Below are 24,957 nucleotides of genomic sequence, written 5' to 3'. Positions count from 1 at the left end.
ACAAAACAAAACAAAACAAAACAAGATACGTTAATTAATAAGCAAGCAATAAGCTCATTTTTGAGCTTTTGACAGTGCCACTCTTTATGCTAAGCTAGGCTAACCACATCCTGATTCCAGCTTCAAACTTAAATCATAGGTATGAGATTGATATCTATCTTCTCATTGCACTGATACGGAGTGAAAAAGGCTAAAATGTTGAACTAGTCCTTAAAGGTCCAGCAAGTATGTCCAGTTGCATTTATGTAAAACTGAAATCAAACCCAGATTCAAAAACATACACTCAACTAAAAACAGTACAAGGACAATATATTTAATGTTTGACCTCATTGATTTTTGTAAACATATCCTTATTCAGAATTTGATGCCAGCAACAAATTTCAAACAAATTGGGACAGGAGCAACAAAAGACTGGGAAAGTTATGGGGTGCTCCAAAAACACCTGTTTGGAACATTCCACAGGTAAACAGGTTCATTGGTAACAGGTGATAGTGTCATGATTGGTTATGAAAGGGGCATCCTGGAAAGGCTCAGAAGTAGATGGACCTGGGAACACTGTACATGAATGATCCAGCCTGCAGCATTTGTTGGGGAAAAATGCATATTTTTACTGTGGTATGTTGAAATAAGCTGAGAGTGTACAAAAGTATGTACGACAAAATGTACTTCCATGAAGTGTACTAAATTGAGCTGTGGTAATGCGGTAAGGTGTTTTTACTCATTAAATAGTAAATATTATAATTATTATTGAATGTAAAAAAAAGAAGCCAGTATTTCACTCTGTACAAAGGCAGAAACTGATGTCTATAACCTGTGGCCCATGAGTGAAAAAGTCTTGGGGACAAAGACAGGAGCAATGCCACTGAAATATTGGAGTAATGAGTTCATTTCTCTGGCATGTCACCTATCTCAAACAGGCTATCCATTTCCAAGAGGGAAAAACACAGGAGAGAATTAACTGACTTGCCAATGAGACCAATTTGTTTTGACAACTGCCACAACAAAGGGATAGCAGGGAGTGAAACAGTGGATTCCATGTCAGCCTGTAATTTACTGCTGTCAGATGCTGAGAAAAGGTCCACCTCCACTGGTGCAGCTGCTGAACAGATCCTGTTTTGTAGTAGTTCTGCCATCTCTAGGCTTTTACAGAATACCCTCCTCTTTCTGTGTCTGTGTGTTTCACAATCTGCAGTGAAATTATTTCTATGTACTCACCTATATCCATCAATGAAGCTGGCATTGATGTAATCAGAGCCCTCCACCCCTCTGATTGGCAGCAGGCAGACACGGGTAGACTCGAAAGGCATGATGTTCACCAGGCGGTTCTTGAATTTGTTACACGGCAGGTTGGCACTGATGAATCTTGAGGTATGTGCTTTAGAGTTGGCCAGTTTCTGCAGAGACAGAGAAAAAACGTGTGTCTGTGATGCTCCTCAGACATCCAATCCTCAGCCCAGAGGTGACTGCACTCACTGCAGCTTCACAACTACACCCACTGTCTACACTGTCTGCCTCGGGTCTTTTAAAGTGCTAATACAGTCTTGGTGGAATGTGGTGTGTGAACAAGGGCACAGTGAGCTAACACTCTTATTGATGCATGAAAATGATGCACTTTGAGCTGACCCTCTTTGTTCTCTGACTTCAAATAAAAGCCTGATGGATGCGTGTTAAAACTCATCCTGAAGATGTTGAAAAGTTAAAACAAAATTATACAAATTTACTATGAGCCGAAGTAGCGCGGCCTGTGTCAATGCACATTAAACCAAGGAGAATAAAACTTTTGAAAGTGACACCCCAATCCCAATTTCTTCTTTTTTTTTTTCTTTTCTTTTTTTGGGGGGGGGGGGGGGGGGGGCTATCTTTGCTGACAGGCCCTAACGTGATTCTTCTGCACTGCCCGTCCAAATGTCAATTTCAAAAGTGCTTGTGAGAGAAATTTGCAGTGAGCTGAAGATCAAAGCATAATAATGCTCGGTCCAGATATTGCATGTCCACCCTGCTTGTTTGAACAAGCAGCGTAATTTGGGCTTTGTTGTGCCCCCCCCCCCCCAAAAAAAAACAAAACAAAACAAAAACAAAAAACATAAAGGATCGGCCTGGTTAAATCACATGTGGAGTGAGCAGTTAAGGATGTTGCAGTGCTGCAGCTCATCCAATGTAAGACCACCAACCCTGTAGGGCCTTATCTTTAGGCTGACAGACATGTTGCTCCTGGCCTCTCTCCTTCACTCTATGACTCTGCCTCTCCTTCAGCTTGTCATCTGAGGCTCAGAAGTTAAGCTGTCACCACTCCTCCTCTGAAAAATTCATCTTTGTTACACAGGCCGAGGATGAAAATCCTTCCCTTTCCCTAGCTCCCATGGCAAGGGGCACTCCAGCCACTATTATTGCATTTACACACACACACACACACACACACACACACACACATGTGCCCCTAGAATATGAAGCTTTACAAACTCACCATGCACTCAAAAAAAACAACAACAACAAACAAAAAACAACAATAACAAGAAAAACAAACAAACAAACCATCACAAAGCAAAAGGCACCTACCTTGAACTCCAGTTCCATGGCGGTGACAGTCTCTCCAGGAGGGATCTGGGTGAGCTTCTGGATGTGGGCATACAGGTTTCGGGCAGGGACCTCTGTGTTGCCACATGCCGCAGCTTCCAGCAGGGCCTCATGAATGAATATGTACTGATCCTCTGTCTGCACCATATAGTTCCTCTGGGCTCGCATACACGTCACATGACCATAAATGTCGACCGACTTCTCATGTTTCATCCTCTCCAGCATGGCTTCAATCACAATGAAGCAGCCGGTCCGGCCCACACCAGCACTGACGGAGTACAAAGAGAAAACAATGTTGACACCATTGTTTATTGTTTTTTAGGATCCCCATTTGTTGCAGCCTTGGCAACAACTAGTTTTCTGGGGGTCATATTCAAATAAAATCCATACAGTCAACAATGTTTGCACTTATACCTCAGTGTAAATGTGTCATTAAAAATGAAGTCAATTCAAAACCATGCATATACGGAACATATTAGATCTACTGTAGAACAAAACAAAACAACACTAACAGTCTCAGTCTATCGAGGTATCTATATCCTAAAATATGAAATGAAATGTGGCCAGAGGCTAATTATACCTCGATGGGACCAGTTTATCTAGTTTTTCTGGTTTTTCATTATTTAAAGATCTTTAGAGGTTTATGTTCCAATTCAACATTAACTGGTTGAAAGTTACATTTAGAGACACTGTCTTTTCTGCTGGCCTCCAAAGGACTATTCAGGACTCATCATCTGGGAGACGGCCATGGACGGCCATGGACGGCCATGGCCAGCACTGGCTTCTTAGAGACAGCCCTCCTCTTTGGTAGTAATTTATAAGAAATTGTTTCACCCTGTAGCAATGAGCGCTGTGAAGTGGCTGCAGGTTATGTCAACAGATGATCCACAGACCTCCTTAGAGGGATGGCAGTGACAGAAATCTGCAAAGAGGCATCATGGGGTACCTCATGCCCTTTCATTGGTTTCTGTTTGCACAATGTGTCTGGGTCCTTCTTGACTTGTTAAGTTTTAAACATGCTAGATGGAAGATGATGTACTTGGGGGTTGGGGGTAGTGGGTTGCATTGGAACCAATTTGCTACGTAATCCATGTCCCATGTGTAATATCACTCGGCCCCTTTTTTCCACACAGGACTGACATCCGTGGCACAGCCAGCAGTGGAGGACGCAGAACGTGACAGATGGGTGGGCGTGGATTAAGTCTGGGTGGGCCTGATCACCACTTTGCCAAAATTGATAAGGCCTATGTTACAGTGATGGGAATTCCCACTCTTTTAAGAGAGCTGGTTCTCACGACTCCCAAGTGGCTCCTCAGATTTTTTGTTGCTTAAATTTATTTATAAAGTAATGTAAAATAATGTGTAAAATTAATTACTAATGTACAAAACATACTTTATATCAAATTTTACTGCATTTCCTGCGGTCACTCATTTTCTCACCTTTTTGTCTGTTGCGGCTCTCTGTGTGTGTATGTGTGTGCTGTGTGTGTGTGCGCGCACCTACACAATGAAGCCACCACACATCAAGTAGTTGATGTGCGGCTTAAACAGAAAAAAAGTTGAGAACAAAACAAAAATAAAGGCCAAAGCAGCCCGTGCTCTGGCTCCATTGCTGGCTCTTCGTTCACTTCAAAGAGCGGCTCGTTTGCAACCGACACATCACTGCTGTGTTATGATAGAAAGTGTTCAGATGTGTTAATCAGCACCTACCTAATAGGGGGTTTGGGGATTAATCCCCGAATATTATTGTTTTTTTTTTTTTTAAACTGGGCTGTTAAACATGCAGTTTAAATGGAGTTTGCAGGAAGGAAGAGCAATCCTTCCATCCACTTCAAACGAAGTGGATGGCTGGAGTGGAGGAAACACATGTGAACGCAGTTTATGCACCTTTAATGAATATCTATATTTTAAACTCCAAAAAGAGTTCATGGCACGCACCTCCTTGCCTTCAAAAATGAATTCAGTCCACGGTGCTCTTCTGTCCTCTGCGGCTGGGAGCCGATTTGTGCTCGTCTTTACAACCAATAACAGAACAACGCCTGGACATGATTCATACCACAGTGCTTTCGGTAACCTAACAGCGGATCTGTGAGAAGGTGGCGCTGGGTGGAGAGACATCGGGAGCGCCGAATTCAAATGGCTAGTGTGGAAGCTGTAGGCAGGGTGCTTACAGAGATCTCACTCAGAAAAGCGCGGATGGTCTTATTTCACACTTCGTGTACGTGTGGCAGCACCAGAGACCCAAACAAGTGAGTTTTTCATAATATGGGATATTTAACTGTGAAAATCGGATTATTTAAATTTTTTTTAATTTGAATTTCTGATTGGGCGCCACCCATAGTTCCGCCCCTGACAGCCAGTGAGTCCAGTCTTATTACACTTCGCATTTATGGGGTTGTGAACTCATGTATGTTAACTGCTTGTGGGCCTTGGTGTCACAGTGGGTACTGATAATATCAGCTTCGCGGTTAATCCAGTAGCAACAGCTCTTAGAGGGCGGACTCGATATGAAACAGAACATTAGTTAGGTGTTGTAAGTCCAGATTGTATGGGTATAGGTGTAGCTCTCTAAGACATAGGCCCCCTGCTGCACCCCCATTAGCCGAAGAAAAAACTGGTTTTTGGAAGCAGAGCTCAGATGCTGACAGTACATGAGGACTTGACAGGTGAAACTGTAAAGTGTACAGTGGTGGGAAAGAAAATCATCACGACTGTCCATACACGTGGTTTTACATCAAGTAGTGACCCAATATTTTTGTTCCTACAGTTGAATGTTTGAGCATCACTGTGTAGAATGATGTATGTGTGGACTTTAACACAAGAAGGCTGTTTTCACATTCATTGCTGAAAATGTAAACTTTCTCTGTGCTAACTGAAAATCTGATTTGAAGAGGTGGGCCTATGAACATAATCTGTGACATTACAAATAGTTTGGAAGCAAATTCTGGTCCAATATTCAGCCTTACACAAGTGTGATGTGGAATACTGTATTAAGCATATTCCCCAAATACTGAACATCTGCTTTTGGCAGTAAAGCAGATGCTATGAGGCCAATGAATCTCCATCTACAGCACCTCAATTAATGAATTCATGAAGCTGTCTCTCAACACCGCTGCCATAGCTATATCTATCTTTCCTTGAATGCAGTAACTTGACACTACAATTTCATTACCACCCAATAATATATCTAAACCTGTTTCTAAAATGGTGAGTATGTGTAAATTCTCATAATTAAGCAACCTCATGAATTCTACTTCTAAGGCTATATAGTGTAGCAAAAATGTTCAGATGTTATGTGATTATTTTTGCTGCCAGTCAGGGGAGATCTTTACATTTATTAATGTTGTTAATTATTACACAGCAGTGTAAAGAGAACTGAGTGTTACTGTGGTTGGTGAGAAGGACCGGAAGGAGAGGAGAGGAGGAGATCACTGTTTTCTTTATGTTGTTGTGGTGCCAGGTGTCAGGGACTGTTTTGATGGCTTTCTGTATGGAATGGTTGCGGAAAGTTCAGCCCAATGAATGCAATGAATTGCAAGAAAATCTTCTTTGCTGGTGTTTCATCATATCAGTCCATAGCAGGACATTACAATATATTTAGAAGTGAAAGTCGTATCCCCTTTTTTGCCAAAAAAATGGTGCAGACCAAGATGATGCACAAGACTTACTTTCTGTTTTTAACCATTAACCTGCTCTTATTGTATTACATGTTGAGTTATGGCACAACAAAATGCCATATAATCTTGAGTTACTCACATATTTTGTTTGAATGGGAGTTTGTTAAATCAAGACTGAACCGGTCACCAGTCGGTCGCAGGGCAACATATATAGACAAACACCCACTCACACTCACACCTACGGGCAATTTTACAGTCACCAATTAACCTAATGAGCATGTTTTTGGTCTGTGTGCCCGGAGAGAACCCACGCATGCACAGGAAGAACATGCAAACTTCACGGTGACCCGGGGATCGAACTGGCGACCTTCATGATGTGAGGCATGTGCACTACCTGCTGCTCCACCGTGCCGCCCTGAACAGCAATTTACTGTGCCTAATGTTGGCAACCTTTGAATCTGGATAGATATTGCTCTACAGTTTGCCAACTCTCCTGTCCTGTTACTATGATGCTTGTTACTAATAAGGTGTGTTCAGACTGAGCGTAGGGCAAATATTAGATAGGGATTGCATGTAATGTCAGTGCGAAGATGCAACTGTCATGGCCCTGGGAGTTGCTTGTGGTCTCTTTCCTGTGTTATTTTGAAAGTTCACTCTCCCCATGTGTCATGTTTTGTTTTACTTTCTGCATTGGTCTCTTCCCCACGTTTTCTGTTACCTCCTGTTTCATTAGTTAATTTTGTTCTCATTTTATTTTTTGTATTTCTCCTTTGTTTTTGGATTTGCAATAGCAATGAACAGCTGATGTCTGTACACATGTACGAATTGACTGTTTGAGCGCAAATTGCGACATATTGGGTAAAAACAAAAACAAACAACAAAAACACTCCAGCAGTCCAGCAGTCTCAGGGTGAGGTGAAAATTTGCTTTGCTAGTCTGAACACACCTTTACACAATGTTTCAGAATAAGAAAAACGTTATTGTCTTTGATGTGGCTTGCACAGGTAAACAGAATAAAAACACTCACATTGCAGGCCACTCTATACCATTGTCCCACACTTGTCACTTGCGTCAATAGTGTCCACTGTATATGAAAAAGTACATTTGACTCCTGTGCCTATCTATCTATCTATCTATCTATCTATCTATCTATCTATCTATCTATCTATCTATCTATCTATCTATCTATCTATTTAGCTAAACTTTAACTTTTAAATATTCAGAACAAAGAACATTTGTACCATTTGTGACACATGTTGTGTACTGAATACCAGTTCATTATCTCAGTGCTTCATTATGGCCTGGGGTGATAGATTGTGACACAGCTGACCTCTCTACTCCACAGTGTGATGTGAAGTTCTCTTAAACAGCACGGAAGGAGCACTCTGCCTTGAGAAAACTGGACTAGATTTTCAGATCTTTGCCTCTCTGGTGCCTTTGATGTGTGGGTATAAAACTTCACAGACCAGTTGGGCTTGTAAACATGAGTGCACTGTGTGCAATATACAAATAATACTTTCAAGCATTTCTAGGTGATTTGTTTTCTTTTGGAATAATACAATTACTTTGATAACTTTAGTGTGAATAATATTAAACAAAAATTATGCAAAGTATGAGTATTTCTACATCATTGTGGGTAATGTATAGATTAGGTACAGGTATAGGTACCTTAAGACCTCAATATGGATGATGGGTGGAAAAGTCTGCTGTCATAGCCTTCTCCTCCTGGCTACATCCCACAACCTCCCTGATTTACCTCCCAGAGTTGTGTGTTTTTGTTTATCAGTGAATTGTATGAATATGGATAATGGCACACTCGTTAGGACAGACTCTCTTAAAAGACATACAAAATTCAATGCGGTTACCATTACAGGCTTACCCACAAATGACTGACACTGCTAGTGCCAAGACAAGTCATTGCAAGTGACTATAGCTTCTATCTGTGTCATTTTTAGGTTATTAAAATGCAAGTTATTGTGTGCTTGTTTAGCATGCTTTCCCCTGAAGAAAATCAGGAGCAATGTTTGGTTCACAAGGTGATGCAAAATTACACGGTTTATATACAATATGTATATCATAACTAGTGCCGTCAATCGATTAAAATATTTAATTGCGATTAATCTCATGAATGTCATAGTTAAAAAGCCCCTTCAACAGCCCTTTCTAAGAGATCAAAACAGGGTGATACAAAATAAAGTTACAAAGTGCACATCATTGTAAACTAGGACTCAGCCTATAGTGCAGTTAAACCATGGCTTAAACTTTCCTTTCTTAAGTTTCCTTTGAACATAACACCATCCATATGCCTCTGTCCAAAGCCATCCATTGTCGCCTGGTTTTGACAAGGAGGTGGTGGAGAATTCGCATTCGCTGTGTGTTTGGCCATCAAGTGGTATTTCAGACTGGATGTGCTGCGGTGATAATTCACTTCACACCGACAATACACACAGATAACTTTGGTCTTGTCAGTCGACCCATCTGGCAACTTTTTGAAACTAAACTTTCCATTCCATTGGCAGCAACACAAATTGGTACTCTTTCACAGCTAGCGAGCAGGCAAGACCAAACACGTGCGTGGGGCGTGCCTATTGTTTTGTTTTCAGTTTACAACCAGATCCTGTAGTTATTGTAACGTTACTAGCAGTGGCCACAGCTTATAAAAAACTACAAGTTCACTAGGTCACAAAGAGCATTAATCTCACGATAAAAAAATGACGATGATTTTTGACAGCACTAATCATAACATATGAAACCACTGAGTGCTCAAAGACACAAGACAGATGATACCAAGAAAGTATAACATAGAACACAGATTTAGCTCAAAGTCAAAATCTCCTGCGATGACAGTGTGTCTAGTCGTCAATTCATCTTCATGTGACAATGGACACCACTGGAAATGTGGTTTGAATACACTAGATCTGACACACACCTTGTTTGAGACACACTGAGACCTTTGTATTCATATAAGAGGTAGTTTACCTGCAGTGGACCACCATGGGTCCAGTGTCTGGTGGATTACAGGCCTTGACTCTGCGTAGAAAGGCCAGTGTTGGGGTGGGATACTCAGGCACTCCATGGTCAGGCCACGCCATAAACTGGAACTGTCGAACCTCTCTTTTCTCACTTGAACCATTCTGTTCGGACCAACATGCACACATAAGTTTTGTCAGTTGTAAAAATGTGATTCAGCACACTGAAAATTACATGACTTGATTATGTAGCCATCAGCAGAAACGTTAATTGACAAATTCATTGCAATAATTAACTGATCAATCATCAGACTGATTAATGTGAGAATCTCTCATGTTAAAATTACCATACATAACAAATACATTCTAAGCACCACTCAAAAACATGAATAAAGATCCCTTGATGAATGGTAACATTCTGTACACAGGTATAACATGATCAGTGGCAAAGCATTTTTCATCAAATCTACAATAAATCCATGGAAACTTTCAGTAAGCCACATTTTTTTTTCATATTTACACTCCTCGAGCACTCTTAAGCCATTCTCAAACAGGGAATCCATCACATTGCTGGCTTCATCTGTCTGTTAAAGTGATGCTTCTTGTTATTCAGACAGAGGTGGTTTTTACACTAATGTTCCTGATGGCTTTATTCAGAAATGACAGAAAAAGAAACAGAGAGAGAGCGAGAGAGAGAAAAAGTGAGAGAGTGTTAAAAATGTTATGATAATGACAAAGATGACTGCTTTTCTCTGCATGTTTCACCTTGTGCTGCAGCAGTATGGTGTAAGATCGCTGTCAAAAAGACGTCTCCATAATTTCAGTTTCGTATTTGTAAAGTTAACAATTTGTGTGTCAGAAAAGTTGTTTTACACAAAATTCCGCTGTCATATACGTGAGTCTGTGAAATTGCGTTCAGGTTACGAGTGTTTTTATATGAGTATGAGTCTAAAAGCTGTGAGTGCAAAGTCTTGAGAATACGACTCATTTTTCTATGACTACGAAGTCTTCAGTGAGGATACGAATTCAAGTTCACGGGTACGACTCGAAAAGTGCTGAAATGACGTCACTGAGGTCACAATCAAGTCGCAGGGGAAAGTAATCGATTGGCGATTCCTCCAACTGTGCATGCGCATGCCCCAGACGCAAACATGCAAGGCAACACACAAGACACACACACACACACACACACACACACACACACACACACACACACACACACACACACACACACACACACACGTTGTGTTTATATCACTTGTGGGGACATTACATAGACTTACATTCATTTCCTGGAGCCTTACCCTAACCCTAACCAAACCTAACCACTATCTGCCTATTCCTAACCCTGTACCTAACCTAACCTTACCTAACCCGTAACCCTATCCTCAGTCTGCATCCTAAAATTTAATGATTTACATTAAGGGGACCTGCATTTTGTCCCCATAAGGGAGGTCAGTCCCCACAATGTGACTGGGTTAGGGTCCCCACAACGTGATAAATACATGGTCACACACACACACACACCCACCCACCCACCCACACACACACACACACACACACACACACACACACACACATTTGCACTAAGAAATGCTGAATTGAATAAATATTTTTATTTGTACCAATTTATGTGTCATTTATCAGGTCAGACCCCCGTCCCCACCCCACCCCTCACTGCCGCTGCCAAATCTCACTCTGAACTCAGTTCAAAACTTGAGAGCCCTGCACAGGTAGCGTCAATAATAACGTGCATAGCCATTATTTACTTCATAAAATCGAACCATTTTATACAATATACATTTGTTGAACTCACATACTTATTGCTTTAGCTTGCAAGATAAAGATATTTACATGCCGATGAAGCTAGCTTAGTGCTATCGTTACTGGGATTAGAAGTGGGCCAGTGCTAATTAGTTAGCACTAAACAGCTATGAAACATATAACGTTACCCCTCAAAAAATGCATTGTCCTCGTAATTTTCGACCAGAGCATTAACAATCAAGCCAGATTTGGGATGAGTTAACGTGAACCAGCAACTTATTGTTTCAAATGTATAATTTCACTCGTAAACCATGCAATAAGCAGGATGGTTCATCATGTCCGGGTTTATTTCTCCATATCAACCTTCTCCCTCTTTCCGTGTTAACTTTACACAGAGTTACTGGTTCACGTTAATTCATCCCAAATCTGGCTTGATTGTTAATGCTCTGGTCGAAAATTATGAATGATAGCACCCAGTAACAGGCTGCACGGTGGCGCAGCAGGTTGTGCACATGCCTCACAGCAACAAGGTCGCCGGTTCGATTCCCGAGTCGGGCCTTTCTGTGTGAAGTTCGCATATTCTTCCCGTGCATGCGTGGGTTCTCTCCGCACTCCGGCTTCCTCCCACAGACCAAAAAGGTTAATTGGTGACTCTAAATTGCCCCTAGGTGTGTGTTTGTGCCCTGCAATCGACTGGCAACCGATCCAGGGTGTACCCCGCCTCTCGCCCGTTGACGGCTGGGATAGGCTCCAGCACCCCCCGCAACCCCGAAAGGGATACAAAATGGATGGATGGATGGCACCCAGTAATGATAGCACTAAGCTAGCTTCATCGGCATGTAAATATCTTTAGCTCGCAAGCTAAATCAATAGGTATGTGAGTCCAAGAAATGCATATTGTATAAAATGGTTTGATTTTTTGAAATCAATAATAGCTATGCATGTTATTATTGACATTACCAGTCTTACAAGTCTCTCCAGGGATGGTGGCGTTGCCCTGCATGTTTGCCTGTTGGGCATGCGCATGGGCAGTTGGAGGAATCGCCGATCGATTACTTTCCCCTGTGACTTGACTGTGACCTCAGTGATGTCATTTCAGCACTTTTCGAGTCGTAAACTTGAATTCGTATCCACAGTGAAGACTTTGTAGTCGTAGAAAAATGAGTCATATTCTCAAGACTTTGCACTCACAGCTTTTAGACTCATACTCATATAAAAACACTCGTAACCCGAACCCAATTTCACAGACTCACGTATATGACAGCGGAATTTTGTGTAAAACAACTTTTCTGACGCACAAATTGTTAACTTTACAAATACGAAACTTTAATTATGGAGCTATCTTACACCATACTGCTGCAGCCTTTACATTAATCTGACAGCATTTGGTTCCGACTTATGATGCGTTGAGAGTGTAATGGAAATATTACAGGTCCAACCTAGTATGATCATCACGTTGACTTTTATGTGAAAGCAAAGAGGGTTTTTACTAAGACATGTCAAAGGCATGTCAAATTGACATCAGATTAAAAAGGTGTATGTCTAAAAGGGGCCTTAGTGCTCTTTCAGAACAAACCATCAAAGCTCTCTGCTGTCTTTGAGTGAAGACTTGCTTTGCTGTCAAACATAGTAATACTCCTTATACACAGTATATATAAAGAGTTCTTACCTTATAGAGGGCAAATGTACGTACGCTGTACGTAGCCAGCTCCACGGTGTCCAGCATAGTCACCTGAATCATCCCATATGTTTCTGTTCCTCGACTGGGCCAATACTGGTCACACTTCACCTGCACACATGCATACACCAAAGTGTGTGTTTTTTTTGACAAACAAAGGTGATATTGAAGTTACAGGAACAGAAGGCACCAAAAAGAACTGAGTCATGAGAAAGATTTGTATCTGTGTTTACTGTTCTGAACTTTCACATTTTCTGGCCTGCTATTCAGGCTCGGTGATGTTGGTCAGATCATCTGATCATCCATCTGTCCACACATCAATTAACACTTTGATCCAGGGTGGAATATGTTGACAATTATTCATCAGACTGGCATATCACTGTGGACATTCATGATCCTAAATGAATGATTCCTAATGATTTTGCTCACCCCCTCGCCTTCGTTTTAATACCATGCTGTGGTCAGCTGGAAAACAAGAAATCTCAGATTGCCATGAAATTTACTAAGCAGACACACTCTTGCACTTGTAAGATGAAATATTTTGAGTTTAAGACACCATAGTCTTTTCTTTTGTGCCACTCAGTACAAACTTTGCATTTTTATTACCACTCCTGGCAAAGCTATGACAAGATCAGGGTTGTCAGCTGTAGTGGCTAGTCAGTAGAAGCTTAATTCAGACAGAAAGATTAAAATATCATTCTAAAGTATTTGAACTGAGCAAATAGTTTAGTTTTAGTCCTTCAGCTGAAGTTATACCATATGAAATTTATGTGTAGTTATCTCCTCTTTCAATTACTGTAGCTTATCATTAGAGAAGCACAAACTTTCAGCCAGTCTATGCCACTCTTTCATGAAATAACAAATTATATTAGGTCTAATATTAGCAATTTCCAGCTCCACTTCTCCAGTCCAGATGGCAGAAATGTATCACAAGATAGCATGGTGTTCTAAACTGTCGGCTGTTGGCACTTTTTATGTGCACTGTTGAATACTGACGTTGTTGTAGCTATCATAGAAATAGGAGGCCTTTAACTATCAAGCAGAAAAGCAGCATATGACAACCAAGTCAAGAAACACTGGCTTTATAGAACTTCTTTCATAGATGCAACACTACTCCCCAGAACCTGAGAGCACACTTTGATGCGTTGACTGTTGAATGGAGTGTGTTTGCATGTCTGAATCTGTATTTGAGTGAACCTGTAAGTACTTTATGATATGAGTCAAAGTGCACTATGCTAGAACTAAACTTTGTTAGTGTATAAGCAGGAGCCCTCAGTGCCTGTTATCTGAACCAAGTAAATAACCACCAGCCACCACTGTTTTTTTCCATAAAAGACTTCAGTATTGTGTTGCAATACAATACATTGACTGGATTCAACTTAAGTGGTAAGTTTAAAATCTATTAAAAGTAAAAGATATGTGTAAACTCTCAGAGCATTGAAATGAAACGCAAAGAGGACAAAGTAAGCCAGTCAAACAGGGTTCTTGAGTCATAGAACAAATTAGTGTAATCAGCGTCTCCCCGGTTACTGTTGGCGTTGTAATTCCTCTCCTGCCTGTGGGAGAGATGGACGCAGAGAATGACGGGGGAAGGAACATACATTTGGACATCAGTGCTGACTCGAGGGGACTGATGGCTGCAGGCCACAGGAGCTTGGCATAACAGATGGGGAGATTATGCTTCATAGACCCGGGTGCTGGTGTCAGAGTGGGGGGTGGGAGTTGTTTGGCAAGGCCTGTGGCTGAGCACAGGGCCACGTGGCCTTTGATTAAAGTGTGGACAAATCACACACAGCTCATTAAGTCTTACAGGTAAATACAAAATAAACCATAGTCCGGAGAGCCTGCCCTTACCAGACAAACAGAAGCTGATTTTTGGCATGTCCTTGTGTGATGTTGTTCAAGTGCTGCAAAAGTGCTGCAAAATCTGAGTTCGGGAAGAAGAACTACAACGTTGTTGTAGTTGCCTCAACTTTTTCAAGTCTATCTATACAACATTCACAAGCCATATGCAGAGTATATGTACTGTATATGTACAGTATATGCAGGTATTCAGTATATTTCCACCTTTAGTCAGAGAGGTTACCATCTACCTACCTAAAAATGGGTAGAGATACTAAACAAATAATTATCATATATATATATATCTATATCTATATCCATCTATCTATCGATATATATATAGATAGATATAGATAGATATAGATATAGATATATGCTCATCTAAACCTCTCCAATAAATGCAGAGGAGTAAAAAGTACAATAGTTTGAGTAGAAGTAAAGTAGCATGAAATGCAAATATTCAAGTAAAATGCAAGTACCTCAAATGTATACAACTACAGCACGACAAAGTAAATGTACTGCTATCCCATGGTACTGGTGTCAGACCACTGTTGTCTCAACAGATGCAGAGATTTCAAACTCCTACTTCCTCACGTATGGACACTTGGTCAGGACCCCTTTGTGTCACTTGTTAAAGCACTGGGTGATCTTTGATTGTCCATCATTTGTGAACTTAATTGTGTGGCAGCATTTTGTTTTCATTTATCGCTTTACACAGTGTCCCAGGTTTTTTGGAATCAGGGTTGTATATGAATATATGTCTGTGTGTGTGTGTGTGTGTGTGTGTGTGTGTGTGTGTGTGTGTGTGTGTATGCGTGTGTGTATATATAGTGTATATTGGTGGCACGGTGGAACAGGTGGTAACACTGTCACTGGTGGTGTGTCCTCCACTATGCCTTCAGTGCCTGCTGCTCGAGGAAAAAGGGGCCTTTCTGTGCAGAGTTTGCATGTTCTCCCCATGTTCACCTGGGGTATCCTCCATAAAATGTATCCCCACTAAAAACATGCAAGAAGATCACCACCTGACCAATAGTGACAAGAAGGAACTGGGTCCCCGGGCGCCGGTCGGCTGGCAGCCCCCCGCTCCTGGTCTGCTGCGGAGGAAGGAGGGTCCAAGGATGGGTTAAAGGCGGAGAATAAAATTTCACATATGCACGGTGTGTGTAGTTTCCCCTCCTAACTTCGCATGTTGTGTGTAAAATGTGACTAATAAAGGGATTTCTTCTTCTCCTATATAGTCAAAGTATGGTTTCATAATAAATCAGCAAAATCTACTATATTCTCATTACTAGTCAGAGGGAGAATAGGAGAATAAGGATTAAGCTCAGGAATCAAAGTGCTCTTCTGAGTTTTCTCTCCATGGATTGCAGAAATTATTTTCATAGAAATCTTACTTTCTACTTTACATAGAAAATTACTTATCATTTCAAGCATGTAATAAACAATGCTGGCATGCTGATAATGCTGTAATGCAAATTGCTGACTATGTATTACCTTTTGAAAATTACTACTTTTTTCTTGATTCTACAAAATTAAGCAGTTAAGTAACTACTGTCCATCAAATTATTTATTCCAATTGAAAAACTGATCCATGCTCAACATCACTGTTTAAGTTACTGGTCTGTTCAACACTTTGGTTCAGTGCAGAACAGATTGACAGCTACAGGTCAGATTTCCATACAATTCCATAAAATTGGATCTTCATGATGCCCCTGACCATTCACCCAGTGCCATCCAAAATTTACACTCATGCACATGGAAGATCAAACTGACAACAGGATGGGAACTTCCAGACAATAACTTCCCTGTGTCATTATTTCCCTCACATATTTATACACCACATCTCCACTTTCAGGTGTGAGCACCAGAAAAAATGTGTATCTTAGCTCTGTTGTTTTCTGTGCTGCAGATTGATGGTTACCAAGTTTCTTAGATAGATAGCCTTGTTGGCTGTAGTGCATTCTATTCTGTAAAGAGATTCTGAAACTTTTCTCAGTCCTCACTGCATTCCTAGATTACAATCAAGAAAAACAACAGTGTCATTTGATTGTTAAAATGCCTTAAAACAACGTCAAGACATTCTCAAACAGCATTTTGCAGTGTGACATTGTTTTATAGTCACAAAACTTTGCAGGATTGAAATTTAGTGTGCATGGAAGTGTAACCAGAGCCTGTGACTTCAATACAGGAGACAGTTGTTCTCTTCCAGATTCCTACCAACAATCACCATTGATTGATTAACCTTGACCACAAACTTTCCTTAACCATAATTCAGTTGTTCTTCTCTTAACTGTCACAGCAAGGGGTGCCTGACCTTGATAAAGTTGGTATTTTAACCCAAAGCGTGATCTTTCCCCATGTAATTTTGGTCTCTAAACTTAACCAAACCGTAACCACAAAACTGACAAAATGTTAAAAAGCATGGTTTTTGTGATGGTTATTTGTAACAGTTTCAGAGTGCACTACGAAACCATTTTGTCCTCTGATAGGGGCATCACATCAGAAAATGTTTTTATGCTGTCATTAAAGAAGATAACGAGAATGTGCTTTGTTGGTAAGTTTAGAGGAGTTGTCGACATTTGTGCTCCCCAGAATATGAACCCTTTTTATTTCAATGACCATGTCACCTTTTCTCTAGTGCCACTGTCTGGACAGAAATTTCATGGTACGGTCCTCTACTGGAAAGGATTCATAGTTGTTCAAAAGTGTAACTTGTAGCTTGTAGCTCTGTCAAATTGTGAGTTGCAGCAAGAGTGGCTGAACTTCCAATCAGGTCTCACATACGTACACACTGAACGAAGTGAGATTCAGTTAAAAAAAAGAAGGAAAAGAAACAAAAATAGCTAACCAAAAGAGTAGACCATGGTATTAAAACGCTCACTTGGAATTTTAGGTGGTCAGTAAAAAATACAGACTAGCCACATTGGAGGCATGAATAGTGTGTAATTAAAAACACTGGGTGACCACTGTTTCAGTCCCAGGGCGGGTGCTGAGGTTTTACAGACAGTGGTTGATGATGTAATTTCAGTGATATATATTTGTCTCAACCTATTTGCTGGTATTGCAAGTTGTCCTTTGTGTTAATAACATTCATAGTCAAGTGTTACAAGCACCCACTACTTTGATAAGCCCTGCCCATTGTTGTTATTGAAGTCTCACCCCTGAAATGGCAACCACATCTGCCCTGTCTGCCCAAATGTAACTGCAGCCTCCACCTCTTGTGAGTGCATTGTCTCATTCCCCCAGCTGTAAGATGCCCTGCCCCTCTGACTTTGATGAGCCCCTCGCAACCCCATTCCTCATGCATACAACATTGTGCTCTGCCTCTTTCAACAGTAGCCACTGCAAAAACATGACTTGACTATGACCTGTCAACCCTGTTTTTTGTGACATTCTCCTGTATTTTACCCTTCTCAGCCACTGTTCTTCCATTTAAATATGTCCTGTAAATCTCCCTTTACAGAAAAAAAACAAACAATGGCTATAACATTGATGGGAAGTGTAACTGCCTCTTTAATGAGTTTTCTAAATTCCCCTCAGCAGGTGCAGCAGGTGGCAGTAAGCAGAACATTAGCTGTAACATCTGTTGAGAAGACATTCACTCAAACAGCACTCACCAATAAAACAGGAACAGCAACAACAAAAAACAAAAACAAGAACAAGAAGGATGAATGTGAGGGAGTTGGTCTAAGAGTTCATTCAAGTATCTCACCAGATGGGAGTAGGCTTATCCGTACTTAATGAAGAGCAACATTGGTTAAGTCATGTTTTTTGTAAAATATGCACAGATAAACAGATTTGAGTGTATCACAGAGAGGGAACAGCAATGTGAGTCAGCATGACAAAAGCGCAAAGCAAAAGCACACCCAAGAGGCTCAGCAACAAGCTCGACAAACAACTGTATTTATACTATGTCTACCTCCCACTGTCACAATCACCCTCCCATACCGATTGTCTCACTTCCCAGTAGCCTCTCTCAAAGTGACAACTGAAGCATAATGTGTAAGTGATGTGATGACAGTGGTGAGAGAAGTTCGACAAATCCCTGTGTTGACAGGATGTCCTGTCACTTTTCATCAGAACAGGGTTTGCATCCCGCGCAGTGGTATTTTCGTGCAGCTCAGGCAGGCGCACAGCGCACTTGGTATTTTGGTAAACTGAGGTACGTCAGGATGGGCACTGTGGCGCAGTAGGGGGAGGTGTCGGCATGATAAGCAGGCGGATTTGGATTTTCGGTCAATTTCGGTCCATGCTGGCGGCGTAAAAGTGCGCTGAAAGCCTGCTGCCACCCCAGACCTGGTCAACTCTGTGCGCCAGCGGCGTACCGCTGGGCAAGTGGATTTTCGTAAACTGGTGGAGTCATGCGCTCTGGTCACCAAACCTCACAGTCAGGCATTTCACTGCGATCAATTATTAGAAACAGCCACGATTCAATGCAACTATCTGAGTCAGCACATACAGTCAGACCTAAATTTATATATTTTGATCAGTATCTCACATGACCACATTGCAAGCGCGTTCGGCACGCGTAATGGTCATTCAACCTGACTGAATGTACACAGGTGAAACAGGGATGTCTGGTGATCTGTGACTCAAATTGCCTGGTGACAAACATATATGCCACTTTCCCCGGGTCGGCACATGACTCGTTCATCCTGGCGAATTCTAGCATCCCTACAGTCTTTCAGGGGGACACCCCTCTGGATGGGTGGCTGCTAGGTGATAACAGCTATCCACTGAAAATGTGGTTGATGACGCCATATATCACACCGTCAACAAGACGGCAGCGTGGTTTTAACGGTGTTTTCAGCAGTGCTCGGTCAGTCATCGAACGCACATTTGCGGTTCTCGAAATGCGTTTTAGATGTCTGGACCGGACAGGTGGTTCATTAACATACAGCCCTCAGAGTGTCAGTGCATTCTTCATGGTATGTTGCGTTTTACACAACATGGCTGTACGACGTGGATGTCACTATGAACTCACAGAGGACACATTAAGGGATTTAAGACGGAGAGAGGCCAAACTGCATGTGCCGTGTCGACTGGGAGAGCACGGGAGAGGAGGGAGCGCCTCACTGCCCAGCTTTGTCATTAAGTGAGTATTTGCGACAGTGACAGCAAAAAGCGCTGGCCACTGCCCTCACCCCTTCTGGAGAAAGGCCCCACTTTATGCAATGGGAACACATCCTGCATCATCAAGCCCAACAAGCCTGGCCTCCTGCAGTGGTCCCACCATACCACACAAGGACTACTGGCCTTAGCTTAAGTGGATGTCAATAGGGCCTGAGTTAAGTTTGTATTTTAAAAAGGTGACCTTTATATGACAGAAGATGGATGACATTGCTAAATTATATTCAATGAATCATACTGATGAACTGTCAACTATTACTACTACAGAAAACTGGGCTTGCTTCAAATATTCATGTACTTATACAGTGCTCTGTGCCTGTACTTTGATAAGTACACTGTATACAAAGTCTATTTCTCAACATGAGAGGCTTACCCGTGACTTCTCCTCTAGGCGGGTCATCATAACAATGGTGCAGGTCCTCTGCTCCCACACCATCCTCCAGAAGTCACTCAGTGTCTCTGGCAGTGGCCCCTGAGTGGCAATGTAAGCATTTTGCTTCCTGTAGCCGTCAATGTAGTTGGCATTGATGTATTCACTACCTGGAACGCCTGCAGCAAGGAGTGAGTTAGACAAAGTTAGCAGACAAAATAAATAAATAAATAAATAAAATGGGAGAAAACAACCAGCTTCTTGCTAAAAAATGATGAAATGCATTGATAAAACAGCGTAAATCAGGAAATCAGTCATGAAGGGTATAAAGGCCTGCTTTTTTCTGCAGCTGAGGTAAATCAAGGTCCTGTAATTTGAGAATTACAGTATGCAAAGTCCCCTCTGCTGTGATGTGTGACTACGTGTCTCTCACCATCCACAGGCGTGAGGATGACCCTTGAGTGGTCGTAGGCAATAACATTTGCATAGCGGTTCTTTGGCTTGTTGACTTCCAGGTTGGAGTGCTCCCAGGTGAACTGCTGTCCTGGATCAATGGACTGACACACAGAGGAGAGAGGGATATGAGGAGATGGGAGGGAGAGAGAGCAGGCAACCATTTATTTCAACAGTGACTGCACTCCTTTCTGTGGTTTAAGCCTGTCAGCTTGCACTCTGCTGCTACATACACAGAGCTAAGAATAATAATTAACTTAGCTTTAATACCCATTACAGGAGCAAGGGACTGCTTAGGGCCCCCATCATGTCGTGCAGGGGGTGAGAGGGGTTGTACATGATTAATGTCAGCTTGGCTAACATCCTCCTCTCACCCACCTCTGCAATGGTGTCCAGAGGGTGGTCCAGGACAGAGACCTGTGGCACCTTCCTCAGGAAGTCTCTCACCATCTCCTTTGTATTGCTGGCGTTTATGTGCAGGTGGTTCAGTCTTCACCAGTTGACAAAGTTGGTTGTGACCTCCCTGTATTCCAATTTGTTCCCCTGTGATACATGTCCATGATGGCTGCATCATTGGAAAACTTCTGGATGTGACAGCTGTCGGTGTTGTATCTGAAGTTGTGTAGAGAGTGAAGAGGAAAGGAGAGAGAGCTGTATCCTGCACAGCCCCCATGCTGCAAACCACCACATCAGATAGACAGTTGCAGTTGTGAAGCCTTACATACGGTGATCTGTTGGTGGGGTAGTTGATGGTCCACCCAGCCAGGTGGCAGTTTGCTCCAGCTCCTTCCAGCTTCCCCCTCATCAGTGATGGTTGGAGTGTGTTGAAAGCACCGAGGAAGTCAAAAAACATGACCATGAGTGTCCTCCACATGGGAAAAAGAGCGGTGAAGCAGGTAGATCACACCACACCAGTGCCTGATCTATGCACAGCTCAGCAGGTGACGGAGGTGGTTCAGTATGATCCCCTCCAGGGTCTTCATCAGGTGAGAAGTGAGGGCTACCAGCCGGTACTGGGGTACTATAAAGTGTACTTATAAAAAGCATATATATTTTCAGCATGCTTCATTAAAGTGTACTTTAATTCCACTTCATTTTAAGTATATTTAAGTATGTTTCCAATGCATTGATGATATAATCCGATTGTACTGCCAGTGTGTTTTGAATACTCATGAATCCTAATTTTCAGCTGTGCCAATTTACCATACTATTTAAACTTCAAGTATTACTGAAGTGGTACTCAAGGACTACTTGAGTACAATTAAGTATACTTGAAGAAAAAATAGCACAAAATGTACTTGTACGTGCATTCTTCAAAAAGTATAATTTAAGTACAATCATTTTTGTGCCTTCCAGAACTCTAGCAAATCACTGGTTATGATTAGGTACAAAAATGAAATGGTCAGGTTTTGGAAAAGATCATGGTACGGGTTAAGGAAGGTACTTTGTGTTAAAATAACTGTGTTGAGGTTATTGGACCGTTGTCGTCATAACTGCCTGGTTATGGTTTGGGGACAATCATGGTCATGGTTAAAATAAACCCACCATCCATCCATCCATTATCTATACCGCCTATCCCTTTCGGGGTTGCGGGGGGGCTGGAGCCTATCCCAGCTACAATGGGCGAGAGGCGGGGTACACCCTGAACCGGTCGCCAGCCGATTGCAGGGCAACATGTAAGGACAAACAAACATTCACACCTACGGACAATTTAGAGTCATCAATTAACCTAATGAGCATGTTTTTGGTCTGTGGGAGGAAGCCGGAGTACCCGGAGAGAACCCACGCATGCACGGGAAGAACATGCAAGCTTCACACAGAAAGGCCCCGCCTGACCCGGGGATCGAACCGGCAACCTTCTTGCTGTGAGGCACACGCACTACCTGCTGCGCCACCGTGCAGCCCTAAACCCACCATGTTTAAGCAAACATTTTGTTGATATATGCACCATGACCTCCTCCTTATGTGGAACTCCTCTGTGCTCCGTACATAATTATGACAGCTCACTTCAAATTAAACATACAGTATGTCATTCTAGAGCACTTGCTGAAATGACTGATTCTGTTGTTGATGCAAGCAGCTAGTCAGCTATGTTTTGTGTGGGAATCCACTTTTGTGTTGCGGCATAATTAAGTAAACTAAATTGCAGACCAGAAGGCGAATTTGTCTCCAGAAATTATGTTGTCATTTGAGAGTATATATAACTGTAAAGGAAAGGAGAAAATTGTTTGCAAACCTAAATCCTGAATTTATGCCTCTGTTTCATTTGCTACATACACCTCTCCTGCTTTTCTTATTAGTCTTTCATGGATCGGTTGAAAAGACAGTGTATGCACCTCTGTACCTGTTTGATGATGTTTTAATTAAAAAAAAAGTATATTTAGAGTGTCAAATTGCCTTCAAAGCCTGGCACACTTGCTGGAATTATGTATTTTCATATATTTAATCAAACCGGACTTTACATTGTGCATTGTATTCAATCATCATGTCCATACTTCCTTTATACAGTCAATATTTCATATCAGGTTTTATAGGCCTGTCGCATTAATCTATTACTTTTCTATCAAATAGATTTTAAAATTTTATATCAATATGATTTTATTTCATTATTATTATGACCTTACTTTTGTCTATTTTTACTCTACTGTGTTGCATTTGTGGAAGCAAATGTCAATTCTTCGCATGCTTACATTGGCTAAAATAAGAATTCTTCCGATTCTGACTGAATGGGTTATGTCATGTCAAAATCCCAAAACCAAGGGTCAAAATGATACAAAATTTCTCCAGGGTCGTGCAAATAGTCATTGCTGCATTCTGTCAGAAGCCTACTGGCTATTGTTACAACCTGGTTTTTGTAATGTCTCATACACTAATAGCCGCTGGCTTTTTCTTGACTACTGGCCATGGTATAAGTAAAGCAGGATTGTCATGCTTGTGCATATAGGGAAACAAGGAATAAAAAAGGTAGGGCCCAAATGCAAATGCTTGAGGCAGAGTAGAAGCAGTTCAATAAATGTATTAGCACAAAAATCCAAAAATTGCACAGGCTTATCCTGTAAGCCTGTAAGGTGAGGCAGGCAAGGGTCAAAGCCAGGTAAGGCAGTCCAAACAGGCATACAGACCCGAAAGGGGAGCACGCAAGAATCAAAGTCCAATAATACAGGCAGAGTCCAGGGAAACACAGCAAAACCCCAAAAGACTGGGGAATGAACACTAGAAAAATAACAAGGAGCAAAAACACAAGCAAAAAGCTAGAATGCTGGACACACATGATACGAAGAAAGACTGGCAAGGAGTAAGGCAAAAACACAGACTGAACTACAGGAGGGAGTAAAAGTTAATGAGGGGCCAGTCAACAATTACAAAGGCGGGAAAGAGACAAAAGCAAGTAAAAACAAGACATGACACATACAGACAGCAACTTTCAACTTCAACTTCAATAATAAAGTTCAGAAATTGAAAAATAAAAGTCAAGTTTATTCATAAATCATTTGGTCATACTGCTTGCCTTTGCTGGATTGCACGCAGTTATCACTTACACATCATCCATAATTATAACACCTGTGGATGGCATTTTACAGACAAATGCAGTATAATTATTGTGTCAATTGTACATATTATGTTTGAGATGTTTCTAAAAGTGTAATCACACAGCTGAAGGTCCTCAGCCAATAATGTGATGTCAGCTATTTGCTTGTAATTTGTTGTTTATTGCCTGTTTGCTCTGTGAGGTGACCAGAACCACAGGGTTAAAGGGGCTTTCAAGCATGCAATATCCTAACATAAGAGAAAAGGTTTGGTCATATTACAAATTAAACAGTATAACTTATATATATAGTATATATATATAAGTTAGTATATAACTCTATACACACACACACACACACACACACACACACACACACACACACACACACACACACACACACACACTATACTATACTATATCAAAGTTGTGAGTGTAGTGTGAAAGTAAAGTAACTACCTATAATGCAGCAGTTGTTGTTGACTTGACCTACAATCAAACTTACATTCTGTATTTTTGCTGTCTTTACATCGAGGACTTCAAGTCTTCAAATTGATTGTGTCATCATGAAGTATGTAGTATCTTATATGTGACACTTTGTAGTGGTGTGTGAATTAATATGTCCCTTCTAATAATGTCAACTAAACTAAAACATCCCTGCTGAACAAATGTGCAACAATGTCTTTAACTGAATAAGGTGAGCGCCTGTCACAGTGGGGAGGTAGAGCGGTAGTCCATTTATCAGAAGGTTAGTGGCTTGATCTCTGGCCTTGTAGTCTACGTGTTGAAGTATCGTTGGGCAAGAACCCCAAATTGCTGTGCCATTGTTGTGTGAATGGTTAACGCTCGTAATGAGCAGGTGGCCTTACTAACATTGTATGAATGTGTGTGTGAGCGAGTGAATGCAGACTTGTGTATAAATACAGTCCATTTACCTGTCAGCAGCAAAGGCACACCGTTTGTGTTTTCATAATCAGATTCACCATTAGAGTGGTAAATAACATTAAGCATGCTAATCATTAGAGATGTGTGTT

General features: G+C 41.5%; 1 protein-coding gene across 6 annotated transcripts in view; it reads right to left on the bottom strand.

Moving 5' to 3' along the window:
• ptprfa (protein tyrosine phosphatase receptor type Fa) overlaps window positions 1-24,957 on the bottom strand; it is a 365,864-nt gene that overhangs the window by 23,549 nt on the left and 317,358 nt on the right. For all 6 annotated transcript variants that reach the window (XR_011602126.1, XM_070961026.1, XM_070961028.1 and 3 more), the window contains 6 exons: window positions 20,378-20,501; window positions 19,948-20,123; window positions 12,594-12,713; window positions 9,171-9,325; window positions 2,557-2,842; window positions 1,216-1,394 (listed from right to left, as the gene is read on the bottom strand). Coding sequence is in view for 5 of the 6 variants with exons in the window: in XM_070961026.1 (XP_070817127.1) it covers window positions 1,216-1,394; window positions 2,557-2,842; window positions 9,171-9,325; window positions 12,594-12,713; window positions 19,948-20,123; window positions 20,378-20,501 (1,040 nt within the window). In the remaining variant the exon portion in view is untranslated. The remainder of the gene's footprint in view (window positions 1-1,215; window positions 1,395-2,556; window positions 2,843-9,170; window positions 9,326-12,593; window positions 12,714-19,947; window positions 20,124-20,377; window positions 20,502-24,957) is intronic.

Source organism: Chaetodon trifascialis, chromosome 4, assembly GCF_039877785.1.
Source record: "Chaetodon trifascialis isolate fChaTrf1 chromosome 4, fChaTrf1.hap1, whole genome shotgun sequence".
In the NCBI taxonomy this organism is placed as follows: domain Eukaryota; kingdom Metazoa; phylum Chordata; class Actinopteri; order Chaetodontiformes; family Chaetodontidae; genus Chaetodon; species Chaetodon trifascialis.
The sequence above is the reverse complement of the archived record's forward strand: the minus strand, read 5'-3'. Positions and strand labels throughout refer to the sequence as shown.